We start from the raw sequence: 14,363 nt of genomic DNA on the forward strand, positions 1-14,363 counted from the left end.
TTGAGTGAAGCACTTCAACAGTGTCATCTTTTAGGATTGTAAATAATTCAGCTGGAATTCTGTCACCTCCACTAGCTTTATTCATAGTAATGCTTCTTAAGGGCCACTTGACTTCACACTCCAGATCTCTGTCTCTAGGTGAGTAACCACACCATCGTAGTTATCCCAGTCATTAAGACGTTTTTTGTATAGTTCTTCTGTGTATTCTTCTACCTCTCAATCTCTTCTGCTTCTGTTACATCCTTACTGTTTGGTACTGAACACAAATACCCTAGCTGCAAAAGGAAAACTCTAGAATTAAAATGCTAAATGGATAGGAATGGGAGACAGCATCTGTCACACATTGATTTATATTCAAACATGAGGTTCGTTAGTATAAACTCAATGTAGTGAGTGCATGAAATTAACTTTTTACAGAAAACAGGATATAATGAATTAAAATATTCTATCTGTATTATAAGTTGCTGAAATGATAATCTTAAAATTGCTTTTATATTCAAAACCTGAGTGCAAGCTATACTAAAAATTAGTATTTGATCTGTAAACCATGTGGGTTTTTTTGTTGTTGTTTGTTTGTTTAGTAGAATACCAATTTTTTTTTTAACTTAGACTCTGTTTTGGAGATGTTTCAGAAATTGTTTGTTTTCATGTTTAATAGTACCATTGATAGACATTGTCTTTAATTTCAGAAACTATGCTGCAAAATCAAAGATTTACTGCATTTGTAATTAGTAAGAATATGTTGGAAGATTCTTTTTATGCTATTAGGTGATGAAGGTAGTTTCGCCCGTTAAAGTCATATTTTTGTTCAGCTTTGTAAGAAGCACATTTCTTATTGCAGTGAAGCTTTGTTAATCATATATTTAAGTGCATCAAAAATATTTGATTTAAAAACAACCTATAGTAAAAACTTTTGAAATGAAAATTAAACTTTTGAAGTTCTCATTTTGGTTTGTAAAAGTTTTGTTTAAATGTGTGATGAACTACCAATACTTAAATATATCTACCTGTTACTTCAGTTTTCTTAGAGATTTCTCACATGTATGGGGTATAATAAAAATTATTTTATTTACTTTTTATGGGAAAATTGGGACTTTTTATGGGAAGAATTACTAACCTTAACCTTTAAACAGGAGGGATCTAATATTTATTATCTACAGAAAATTTTGAAGGAGTATTTTTCTAGTTAACTAGATGTATCAGAGTATCTACCAGACATTTCTGGATGTTTGTGTGTGTGTGTGCTGGATTATGTCCATGTTTTCTATGATGTATCTCAAATTTAAGGGAAGTCAGAGGGTATAAAATTTAGATCATTAATCATGGTGTAAAAATTACATCTTCACTGCCAAACTAATGAAGGGTCTCAAGATAAACTCCTAAAATTACAGAACTCGGAAAACCCTTGCTTAAAAGTCTTGCAACTAGTTGGTTGGGAAAGCCAAGAGTAGAACTAAATTTTCTTGATCTGGTCCCTTATTTCTCTTGTCCCCAAACTTGAACATGAATAAATTGTCTTTAGGTACATAATCACTCTGAAATAGTATAATATTATCATCTCTACTTTGAATGTATAGACTGAGTTACAGAGAAGAGTTAAATGATTGTCTGGGGAGATCCTCATAATATCTGGATTCTTTCTTTACCCTATAATTCCATTTTTAAAAACCCGGTTTCCCAGACTAAAAGCAAAAGATAGAAGGGGAGGGGGAGGAGAGCTTTTAAAGGCAGGCACATGGCCAACTGTATAAAGTGACCAATTCCATTGAGGAGGGAGATGTAAAGCTATAAAACCCAGACATTCCAAGCATGGTACTAGGGTCCTGTAGTATGAAGGCACGTAAATCCTCTGTGCCTTACTGTCCCTGGAGGGCATTATTATATTAAAATATAGTGTAGTATTTGAGCATAATTATTCTGAGTCAGTAGCAAAGGGAAAAATGTATATCCTTTAAGAAGGTATTTTCAAGGGCAAGATTACTGAAATGGCAAGGCTTAGCCTAAAATGTACTTATTTACAAGCTGCTTTTGAAATTTGAAATTCAAAAATAATTAAAACACTTTCAGAAGTTTGGCACTGAAAAGAGAAGCTTCATTCTCTGGCAGTTTTCTATATGGAACATTTCATTATTTTATTTCCTAGCAGTGCCAAATCAATTAGATGTTAATTGTAGTTGTTAAAGGCAGATCAGGATTCAAGCCTTTGACTTAATTAGTTTAGTCCAACCCAAGAAGCAACGCTAATTACCTTTACTTTGGTGTTCATTCATAGCACTGCTTAGAATATTCTCATAACTGTCATCTTTTAAGGCCTTCCACAGAAAAAAGGCAACATTGCAATGTAGTTGAGAGAGTGGACCCTAGAGTCAGACTGCCTCGGGTCAAATTCTGGCCCAGTTATTTACTAGCAGTACAGTTACCCCATCTGACCCAAGCTTCAGGGTTTTTTGGTTGTGTAAAATAGGGAAGGTAATATAACTTATACCTCATTGGAAAGTTGTGAGGACTAAAGAAGCTAAAGCAATCAAGTCTTAGCAGTTTTTGGCACATGCTTAATAACTGATGGCCATTGTGTAATTGTTATTACAAGGCCCCTATTACGAATTTTTCATGTGGGAATACTAAATAATGATTTGCTGTTTCTTACAGTGAAATGAATTGTTGTTTCCACATTTTGACACATGATACAAATCATTTTAGCTAACTTTGCAAATTATAAATATGCTTTCAGTTTTTACTAGGTGCTGCTGCTGCTGCTAAGTCACTTCAGTCGTGTCCGACTCCGTGTGACCCCATAGACGGAAGCCCACCAGGCTCCCCCATCCCTGGGATTCTCCAGGCAAGAACACTGGAGTGGGTTGCCATTTCCTCCTCCTACTAGGTGCTAATGTTCTATAAATGGATGAAAAAATTTATCACAAAAATTCTGGTCTTACAGACTACCTGTTAAAGACAAATTCAGGCTTAATCAGACTGGAAGAAGCTACAAAGTATTTTACTGCCTACCAAAACCTTAACAACCTTTTAATATTTACATTATGTTTCAAACATGAGTGGCTTTTCTTATTAGTTTTTTTGTTTAATGACATCACAAAATGCAAGCAGGATCCCATTTTAATCCCCAGCTCAGTATAATCTGGTGTTTTTCATGTTCCCTGTTGTTAAATAGGCTGGAGCTTTATGGGCTGTAGGGTATCTTTTCTGTATCCAGAAATTGGTCTCAGGTTGCTCACTACTGACAGGCTGCCAAAGTCCCTTGGAGAAACTTGGTGACACTCATTTGTGAGTTTCAATGGAGCAATTCAAAGCTGCTGAGGAAGCTACAGCTTATTGTGTGAGCCCCGTGTGCTCTCTCACTTAATCCTATGAAGTGTAGATGGTTTTACCCCTTTTCCAAAGGAGGAGATTGAGGCTTGAAGAAATTAAATGAATTGATCAAGATCACACATAAGGTAAACAGCAGAAACAATATTCAAGCAACATCTATCTGCACATGTTCTTTTCACTACATTCCCTTGGCTCTCAAAAGGAAGTAATAAATTACTTTTTATAGTTTGTACATAGTTATACATAAAGCACCACCAGAACCAATTGGAACTGTTTCCTTGTATGTCAACAACTGATCTATAACTTAGAGCTCTTTATGAAACCAGTTACATACAAGAGAGAAAAATGTGGTGCCCTATTCTGGTTTTTTGTTTTTTTTTCTTTTGACAGCTAAAAAACCTGATCAGATTTCTCAAAGTGGAAGTCATGAGGAAGGCAGATTTTCTTTTTCGTTCCTTCTCTACCTCATATGGGGCTTAAGTTTTTTGAAAAAAATCTTACTTCCTCTTGTCTCTATACCTCTGTGGCAGGTGATTTTCTTCTTGGTTGGAATTCTGAATATGTGCTACATGGGAATTTGAGCCTCTTCTAGGTTTTTTGTTTTTGCTTTTTAACCTTTTGTTATTGATTTGATTGCACTTGTATTATTTTACACATTCTTTGTGTAGAATCTTGACTCCTTATTTAAAAATTGGAATAGCCTTGGTCCTAGTCACCTCTGGATAAACAGGATTTTGTTACAGAGCAGTATATGTTTGCCAGGGAAAACAAGTAATTGGGGATAAAATATTTTTCTTCCTGGAAATTATCCTTTGTTAAGATCATCTGGTCCCATCACTTCATGGGAAATAGATGGGGAAATAGTGGAAACAGTGTCAGACTTTTTTTGGGGGGCTCCAAAATCGGTGTGGATGCTGATTATAGCCATGAAATTAAAAGACACTTTCTCCTTGGAAGGGAAGTTATGACCAACCTAGATAGTATATTAAAAAGCAGAGACATTACTTTGCCAGCAAAGGTCCGTCTAGTCAAGGCTATGGTTTTTCCAGTGGTCATGTATGGATGTGAGAGTTGGACTGTGAAGAAAGCTGATCACCGAAGAATTGATGCTTTTGAACTTGGTGTTGGAGAAGACTCTTGAGAGTCCCTTGGACTGCAAGGAGATCCAACCAGTTCATTCTAAAGGAGATCAATCCTGGGTGTTCATTGGAGGGACTGATGCTAAAGCTGAAACTCCAATACTTTGGCCACCTCATGTGAAGAGTTGACTCACTGGAAAAGACTCTGATGCTGGGAAAGATTGGGGGCGGGAGGAGAAGGGGATGACAGAGAGTGAGATGGCTGGATGGCATCACCGACTCGATGGACATGAGTTTGAGTGAACTCCGGGAATTGGTGATTGACAGGGAGGCCTGGCGTGCTGTGATTCATGGGGTTGCAAAGAGTCGGACACGACTGAGTGACTGAACTGAACTGAAGATGAAATTATATTGTCCAGGCTCTGCAATTAAGTGGGCAGGCACTATTTTATACAGCTACCTTTTTTTTTTAAACATGCTTTAAAAAGCCCTAAACTAGGATTGTGTCTTAATCATCTTCCTACCCTTAGTCTCTGATATATAGTAAGTGTTTCATAAATGTTTGTTGAATAAAAGGGTTGATTTTCTATTGAGTGGCAAAAGTAACTTTTTAATCACACTTTTGATTAGAGGTCAAAGATTACTCAATTTGGCACATGAGAAACTTGGTAGTAGGACTTGATGCTTCTCTTGATTCTGCCCGTAACTAAATATGTGACTTTGGGGAAAGCCATTTAGTCTCTCAGCTCCTCAGTTTCTTTCCCTGTATAAAGAGGCTCTATGGCTACATAGATCTTGAAGGCACCTTTCTACACAAAATTGTATCATCTGTGACCACTGCATTTAAAAAATTTAGAAGTGGCTTATTAATATTTATGATTTAAAAACTTCTTGGTGTGTAACCCTGAAATATAATAAGCAGCTGTAAGGGTATGTCACTCTTTTATGTTTTGAAGCAGGTATCAAATTGTTCCTATTTGAAGAAAAATATGGGGGGTGAAAATAATTGGTGAAAAGTTACTTTTAAAAATTATCATATCAAAAGTATCCTGTATTTAAGAATAGAGTTTTGTTGTAGTAAAAAACAAACCAAAAAAGAACTGTGAACAAAAATGGGTTCTCTCTCTTTAAAAGTAACGTAGATGTCTAATGCATATGAAACTTTTCATCCATTGGGCTTCCCTTTGTGGCTCAGCTGGTAAAGAATCCGCCCGCAATGCGGGAAACCTGGGTTTGATCCCTGGGTTGGGAAGATCCCCTGGAGAAGGGAAAGGCTACCCACTCCAGTATTCTGCCCTGGAGAATTCCGTGGGCTGTATAGTCCGTGGGGTCACAAACAATAGGACATAACTGAGCGACTTTCACTTCACTTCACGTCACTGTCAATCTAAGAAGCACAAATTAAGACAGCAGTGAAATATACTTTTGCCTATCGAATTTTCTAAACATTTAAAAATAGCACTCATTTTTGGCAAGGTTATTAAGAAACAGAGATGTAGAGCAATGGGAGTGTAAATTGGCACAACTGTTCTAGAGAGCAATTTGAGAGTTTCTCCAAACGCTGAAATGCATGTATACTTTTGAGCTGCATTTCCACTTCTAAAGAAATTTGTGTAAGAGTACAAAATTATATTCACATTAATGCTAATTATAGTGTTATATATCTAGGAAGACAAAAGATACAAACTCGGATCTCTTGGTGGTAAGACTGTGGGTCACTTTAATTTTCTTCTTTACTTTTTTATGTTGTCTACATCTTCTGTATGTACAGAAGAGTTTTTTTAAATGACAAAATATATAAATGTTTTTAAAAATATGGGCTTGCCTTTAATGAGTGTATAGAAGGATTTCCCTTCTCATAGCCACTTTTCAACATCTTCTTGCTTTTATTTCTGAACAGGTATCCAGGAAAAGTTGGGATTTCAGCATTAAAGGTAAGTTGTGCTTTGTGAAAGTCATAAGTGTATTTCTACAAATCGCATACACTTTTCATTCATTTTTCTCTTTTTTATGTAATTCTTCATTTTCTGCTTTTGCTTTCTATTATTTTTTGCTAAGTAATATTATCATTGTATCTTACTTAAGGTATGATTAAGTATTCTAGAAATACCTAGTTAAATACTGTACTATATAAGGAAGGGACTATAAGTCTTTTGTAGATTTCTACTAATTTTTATTTGGTTTATAATTTTTAGAATAAAGGAACACTTGTATTTGTGTGTGTCTGTATTTTATAAAGTAACCAAAACACTTGTATATTTATTATGGGCACAGGTATTGGTATCATAACTGCATATAAAAATCAATCCTAGCTTTATATTCAAGCAAAGAAATTTGATACTGAGAAATTATGCCAATGAGAACCATTTTAAATACAGGAATATCACCAAACAGAACTATTTTACATCAAATAGAATAAATACTGTGTGTATGTTTGTATACGGTGGTGTTCATGTGTATGTCTGTACATATGTATGTATAATCTCAAACGTGCTATATTTTTTTTCAGTTCCAGTGTCTCTACCTTCTGTTTATATACATTGAATACTGATATCTTTGATAAATTATGGGATATTCATATGGAATATTCTATACAGTGGTTATGAATGAATTAATTTTATACGATAAAATGGATGAATTTCAGCACCATGGTGTCGAGTTGGGGGAAAACAAGTCACAGAAAAATATGTGCAGTAAGATTCCATTTATGTTAAGTCTCAAAACATGCAAAATTAAAGAATATGTTGTTTAGAGATATAAGCAGAGTAAAACTAAAGAACAGCAAGGAATTATAAACACAAACTTTAGGATGATATCAGTCATCTCTGAGGGAGGAAAGAATGTAATGGAAATGGAGAAGAATATACAGGAGACTTGAAAGCTAATAATAAGACTTCTTTTTATTAAACTGAGTACTTAGGAAAGGTTATACCATAATTCTTTAGTCCTTATATTTTATAAAAATCCTTTTATATTAACTATTTAATAAAACCATTTAAAAAATAATACATGGACATGTTTAAAGTTCACTCAGTGTGAAAAGAAGATGGTTGAAATTGTAGCTTCCCTCCCATTCCTCACCCTCCACCTCCTAGTCCCCCTATCCACAGACTGTTGCTGGTTATGCTTGTAGATTTTAAAAGCCACTTAGATCTTATGATATTTTTAGGTTATCACAAATAGGTTTGGGGAATTTATTTTATCTTAGTAATTATAGATTGTCCTTAGCTTGAATAAAATTAGGTAGAAAATGTACATATTTAGTAAATAAAGATGAAGTTAGATATTTGTTTTTTCTTTTTTTACTTTTTATATTGAAATAATTATAGAGTCACAGAAAGCTGCAAAGATAGTACAGAGAAGTCCTGTTTATCCTTCACCTATTTTTCTTAATTATAGTATAATATCAAAACCAAGAATTTGACATCAGTACAGTGTAAGTGTATAGTTCTGTGTGTTTATTACTTGTGTATATTTGTGTAACCATCACCACAATCAAGATGAGATTTTATCACCACAGAGATCTTCCTTTATAAAATCATATCCACCACCTCCCCCACAATCATCCCTAATCCCAGACAGCCACTAATATATTTTCCATCTCTATAATTTTGTCATTTGAGAATGTCCTAAAAATTGAATCATATAGTATGTAACCTTTTGAGACTGGCTCAAGTTCCAGTTCCAGTGTCTCTACCTTCTGTTTATATACATTGAATACTGATATCTTTGATAAATTATGGGATATTCATATGGAATATTCTATACAGTGGTTATGAATGAATTAGTTATATACGATAACATGGATGAATTTCAGCACCATGGTGTTGGTATGCCTCCAATGCGGGAGACCCGGGTTCGATCCCTGGGTCGGGAAGATCCCCTGGAGAAGGAAACGGTAACCCACTCCAGTATTCTTGCCTGGAGAATCCCATGGACAGAGGAGCCTGGTTAGGCTACAGTCCATGGGGTCACAAAGAGTCGGACACGACTGAACGATGGAACGGAATGGAACGGAATATTCTATGATGTGGATGTACATGGGTTATTGAGTGCTTATTATGTATAATAGCATATCTGTTGATATCTTAAGCAATCTAAAGAAAAGTTTGATATAGTCCCGGCTTTTGGTGACTTTACAAGCTCACAGAAGAGAGCTATATATAAGAAGGGATGATAGATGAGATATTGATATTTGTAGACTAGAATAGATCTTAAGTACTACAAGGAGTTTGGAGGAGGAATGGGAAGATAGAGCAATGGTGAGGGCAGTGTTACCTGGAATAGCAGAGAAAAGTTTTGGGGAGGAGATAGAACTTGTATTAGGCTTTGAAAATCGGGAGATATTTACATAGGTAGATAGAGAAAAAATGGGAAAGCATTATATGTTAGGTAATAGTATGAACTAAATAGTATGCAAAGGAGAGAATTTGATGGGAGTGTTGAAAGACTGGTGTGACCAATGTAAACATTTCAGTGGTGGAATGTTGGAAAAATAAATTGGGGCCATATTTTCACGAGTCTTGAATGTCAGGTTAAGAAATCTGGCCTTTACACTATGAAAGACAGTATGGAGATTCCTTCGAAAACTAGGAATAAAACTACCTTATGACCCAACAATCCCACTACTGGGCGTATACCCTGAGAAAATCATAATTGAAAAAGATACATGTATCCCAGTGTTCATTACATCTCTATTTACAATAACTAGAACATGGAAGCAACCTAGATATCCATCGACATATGAATGGATAAGCTGTGGTACATATATATAATGGATTATTCCTCAGCCATAAAAAGGAATACATTTGAGTCAGTTCTAATGAGTTGGATGAACCTAGAGCCTATTTATTCAGAGTGAAGTAATTCAGAAAGAGAAAAATATCGTACATTAATGCATATATGTGGAATCTAGAAAGATGTTATTAATGAGCCTATTTGCAGGGCAGCAGTGGAGATACAGTCATAGAGAACAGACTTATGAACACAGAGGGTGAAGGAGAGGGTTGTACAAATGGAGAATGTAGCATAGAAACATATACACTGCCATATGTAAAATAGATAGCCAGTGGGAATTTGCTTGCTGTATGACTCAGGAAGCTCAGATTGGTGCTCTATGACAACCTAGAGGGATGAGATGGGGTCAACAGTGGGAGGAAGGTTCAAGAGAGAGGGGACATATGTTTAACTATGACTGATTCATTATGTTGATGTATGGCAGAGACCAACACAACATTATAAAGCAATTATCCTCCAATTAAAAATAAATAAAAATTAAAAAAAATCAGGGCTTTAAAATTTTAAAGCAAAAGACTGATGGAGAGATGGGGTTGATAGGAATGTATGGATGCATATGACAACTATTTGAGTTTCCTGGGTTTTTTTTTTTTCTCTCTCCTCTGAAAAAAGAATGGAGATCTCATTTCTCAAGCAGTTTTTTAAATTTCACTTTAGTCACAGCTAATAACTTCCCCTTCCTCACTACTAAAACAGAAGTGACCTGAATTTTTTAGTAACTAACATTTTTAGCGTAATGTTCTTTAGTAGATAATAATGAAGATTTCTTTGAGTATAGATCACCTTTGTACAAATGGTTTGTGAAACTAGGTCCTTTGGTGGTGTGCTTTTTAAAATTAAAAAGCTCAAATCTTACAGCTGAATACTACGAGGAGGGTATAAATGGCTCTTTAATATCCAATATAGATGGAGGGAAACAATGGTGTGAATTGCTGGAAATTGAATAGAAAAACCATACCTTTTAAGAAGGCATGTTTCTTAGGTTCTGATAGGTAGGAGTTACAGAAATGGCCTAATGGTGGGAACTGGGATTTAATTGGTACTGTGCTTTTGTAATGGGGCAGCCCATCTCCAGAAGAAGGTAATGACTGAGGACTGTCTCAAGTCTAGCTAAGTTGATGTTGGTCATCTGCAGGCACATGCTTGGCTTCCAGTGCTTTGTCCTCAGCCTGATTGAAGTGCTGGGGGAAGGAGGCCTGGACCTTAGGCCTTACCAAGGAGAGAATCATAGATGACTATATACTGAATCAGATTTTACTAAGAAATCTAGTTAACCTCTTTAGAGATCAGATCATCTGGTAGGTACAGTATCACTCCTTAAAACTAGGATTTATCAGCATTTTACCTTATAAGAATTGATATCTTTCAAAAGTTCAAAGTCTAAAGAGTTTTTTTTTTTTTAAGCCAAATAAAATAGAAGCCTAATCATTGCTTGGCAGTTTTGGTCTGTGATCTTTGTAAGCACTTAATTAAATCAAATTAAATTGAGGTACAGGAATTATTGGTATGTATTTTTCTTAGGTTAACTTAGGGAAAATATCTGGAATTAAGGTAGTACAGTGCTTCTGATTTCCCTACTAATAATGAACAGTTATTAGAAGGTAATTGGAGGAGGACATGGCAACCCACTCCAGAATTCTTGCCTGGGGAATCCCATGGACAGAGGAGCCTGACTGACTACAGTCCAGGGGGTCACAGAGAGTCAGACACAACTGAAGGGACTTGGCACACATGCATGCATGCAGTTAATTTGTAGGACAGTTGAAGGTGTTTCTCTAATATGCATGAACTGTTCTTAACGATCATCAGCTTTCAAGAATTCACTCTCGTCAACATGGCTATTTTAAAGTGGTCAGGGAAGACTTTTCTAATATAATAACGCTTGAACTATGACACTAAGGATGGTAAGGAACCATCCAGTTGGCCAAAGTATAATTCTGGGATTACGATGGGAAAGGGAGGTGATCAATATAGATGTGAAAGATGCAGTTCAGTTCAATTCAGTCGCTCAGTCATGTCTGACTCTTTGAGACCCCATGGACTGCAGTACGCCAGGCTTCCCTGTCCATCACCAACTCCTGGAGCTTGCTCAAACTCCTGTCCATCCAGTCGGTGATGTCATCCAACCATCTCATCCTCTGTCATCCCCTTCTCCCACCTCCTTCAATCTTTCCCAGCATCAGGGTCTTTTCAAATGAGTCAGTTCTTTGCATCAGGTGGCCAAAGTATTGGAGTTTCAGCTTCAGCATCAGTCCTTCCAATGAATGTTCAGGACTGATTTCCTTTAGGATGGACTGGTTGGATCTCCTTGAGTCAAGAGTCATATCCAAAACCACAGTTCAAAAGCATCAATTCTTTGGCGCTCAGCTTTCTTTATAGCCCAACTCTCACATCCATACATGAAAGTGACAGTAAAGTGAAAGTGAACGTCACTCAGTCGTGTCTGACTGTGATCCCATGGAATAGTCCATGAAATTCTCAGGCCAGAATACTGGGGTGGGCAGCCGTTCCTTTCTCCAGGGGATCTTTCCTAACCCAGGGATTGAACCCAGGTCTCCCACATTGCAGATGGATTCTTTACCAGCTGAGCCACCAGGGAAGCCATCCATATATGACTACTGGAAAAACCAAAGCTTTGACTAGACGGACCTTTGATGGCAAAGTAATGTCTCTGCTTTTTAATATGCTGTCTAGGTTGGTCATAACTTTTCTTCCAAGGAGCAAGCGTCTTTTAATTTCATGGCTGCAGTCACCATCTGCAGTGATTTTGGAGCCCCCCAAAATAAAGTCTGTCACTGTTTCCATTGTTTCCCCTTCCATTTGCCATGAAGTGATGGGACCAGATGCCATGATCTTAGTTTTCTGAATGTTGAATGTGAAAGATGCAGACAGGAGCCAAATCATATTAGGTGCTCATGGACTATGGTAGAGTTTAGATTTTATCTGACACTTCAAATCCCCTGAAACAACTTTTCTTTAGAATAATCTATATAAGATTGGTAGTATTTCTCAAATGCTGGGAGGAATTCAATGAAACAACTTTTCAGCTTGAAGATATTGGAAGTCCCACAGTCCTGCAGAAATATATCTAGCACATTAAATCTTTAGCAGTATAATAATCTCTGAAGTAGAGAGATTATCGGAGCCTATCCTGATACTTGTGTAATTGCTACCTTAATATGTACATACATCCTTATATATCTTAGGTCAGTTAAAAATGGTTATATAGTGACTTTCTGACAAACTCTGCAATGGACACCAAGAATTATGAAAATTTTTTTCTCAGTGTCAGTAGTAGCATTCAAATTCCTGTTCTTCTATAAATGTAAAGAAAATTTAATATGAAAAAGAATACTGTGTTACAATTTGCAAATGTATGATTGTCTTTATTTTACCCAAATTTTTTCCGGCAGAAATGCAGCATCCATTTCTACCTTCTTTAACCTCCCAAATATATATATATATGTACGTATGTGTATATGAATGTATACGTAGATATATATGTATTTTTGGTGGGTTTAATTTTCTTCGTCTGTTACTATTTTGGGAACTTCATTTAATACCAGTTAAATTTTGATTCCTTTTATCTAAAGCATATAGAGTTTCCAAGAAAACAACTCTCTGAATATGCTTTTCCACATTTTCCATATTTATGGAGCAATACTTTGGGAAAAATAACAATTCTGATTCAACCGTTTGCTTAAATTTGAAACCTTTTTGAGCTGCAAAAGTACTTAGTAGTTCTTATATTCCTGTACAGTTTTTTAATGTTAAAAAGTTAGGTACACTTTAAAAGAAAATATCCTATTACAGTAGAAAAATAGAAAATTGCTGATTGGTAACCTTCTTATGAAAATTAAATTGTCCCAACTGGCATAAAATCCCTGGGAATCTATCAGTACCCAAATGACTAAGCCCTTTATGGGCCTTTGATTTATAATTTCTAATTTGTATCCATTTTAAACAGAGTTTTAAAAAAAGATGTCATTTGGTTTGTTCTTTTCTTTTGAAAATAGGAAACAGAAAACTCTGCATACAAAGTTGGAAATGAGTCCACTGTACAAGAACTGAAACAAGATGTATCTAAAAAGGTTGGTAAGATAAAATGTCAATATTAATTTAGCAGATGTCATATTTATATGGTATATTTAAAGTGTAAATTTTTTTATATTAGCGTAGTATGCTGTACATGCTGGATGGTCAGTAAATGTTCCTTGAATCTGTTGAATTTGATTGAAAGCACATCAGACTTTTTAGAAGTCATTTTGTAATCCAACTAATTGGTAATTTATCTTTGAATCAGTATTTTGAAAAATGTTTTATAATGTATTCTTATTTTTCATACTTGTATTTTTGTTAGAGTAAGCCATAGCTACTCTTGAGGTTAGTACCAAGAGGTAAAGGTATTGAAAAGCTTAGAGTAGCAAATTCTGATGTCTTGCAGAGTTAGAGGTTACAAGAAGTCATTACTTTTGTAGTACATTTGATACTTTTTAAGGAATTGATGATATGAACCTTCAGAGTTTGATTTACTAAAAGAGATTGAGCATAAGATAAAAATGTTGACAATGGGTTGTTAACAGTATTGGAATAAAAACCAAGGAGAAAGAATGGTGTGTGTTCATTAATTTATATAAGTTTTGAGTGTTTTCTGTGCCCCAGGCAGTGTTCTAGCCAGTGGATTTCCAGAGACCGATGAGATGACACATCTACCCCAGAATTTCTCAACAGCAACACTTTGGGATGAATAATTGTTTGTTGTGGAGGGAAAGGGAGACTGTTCTGTACATATTAGAATGTTTAGCAGCATTCCTGGCTTTGACTCATTGGATGTCAGATCCAAACCCCCACCCACCCCTATCCCATCTTGACAACCAAAAATGTCTCCAGACATCAACAAATGTCTCGGGGAATGGTACTGGGCAAAATCACCACCCCTGAAGATTCATTGACATGCCCTTATGGAATTTAGAAAATTAATGGACTAAAAATTTTAATATTGATCCTGCGTTTTTCTTTGGGCTTCCCTGGTGGCTCAGCAGTAAAGAATCTGCCTGCAATGCAGGAGAGCTGGGTTTGATCCCTGGATTGGGAAGATCTCCTGGAGCAGGACAGGGCAACCCACTCCAGTATTCTTGCCTGGAGAATTCCATGGACAGA

The 14,363-nt window shown here is 35.9% G+C and overlaps 1 protein-coding gene across 1 annotated transcript in view; it reads left to right on the forward strand.

The window, feature by feature from the left end:
• Positions 1–14,363, forward strand: part of LOC129535269 (WD repeat-containing protein 44) — a 90,915-nt gene that overhangs the window by 22,809 nt on the left and 53,743 nt on the right. Inside the window, exons 2-3 of the mRNA XM_055393961.2 lie at positions 6,307–6,340; positions 13,220–13,294. Of these exons, the coding sequence (XP_055249936.2) occupies positions 6,307–6,340; positions 13,220–13,294 (109 nt within the window). The remainder of the gene's footprint in view (positions 1–6,306; positions 6,341–13,219; positions 13,295–14,363) is intronic.

This window comes from Moschus berezovskii, chromosome X, assembly GCF_049115385.1.
Source record: "Moschus berezovskii isolate FMDL1 chromosome X, NW_MosBer_1.0, whole genome shotgun sequence".
Taxonomy (NCBI): Eukaryota; Metazoa; Chordata; class Mammalia; order Artiodactyla; family Moschidae; genus Moschus; species Moschus berezovskii.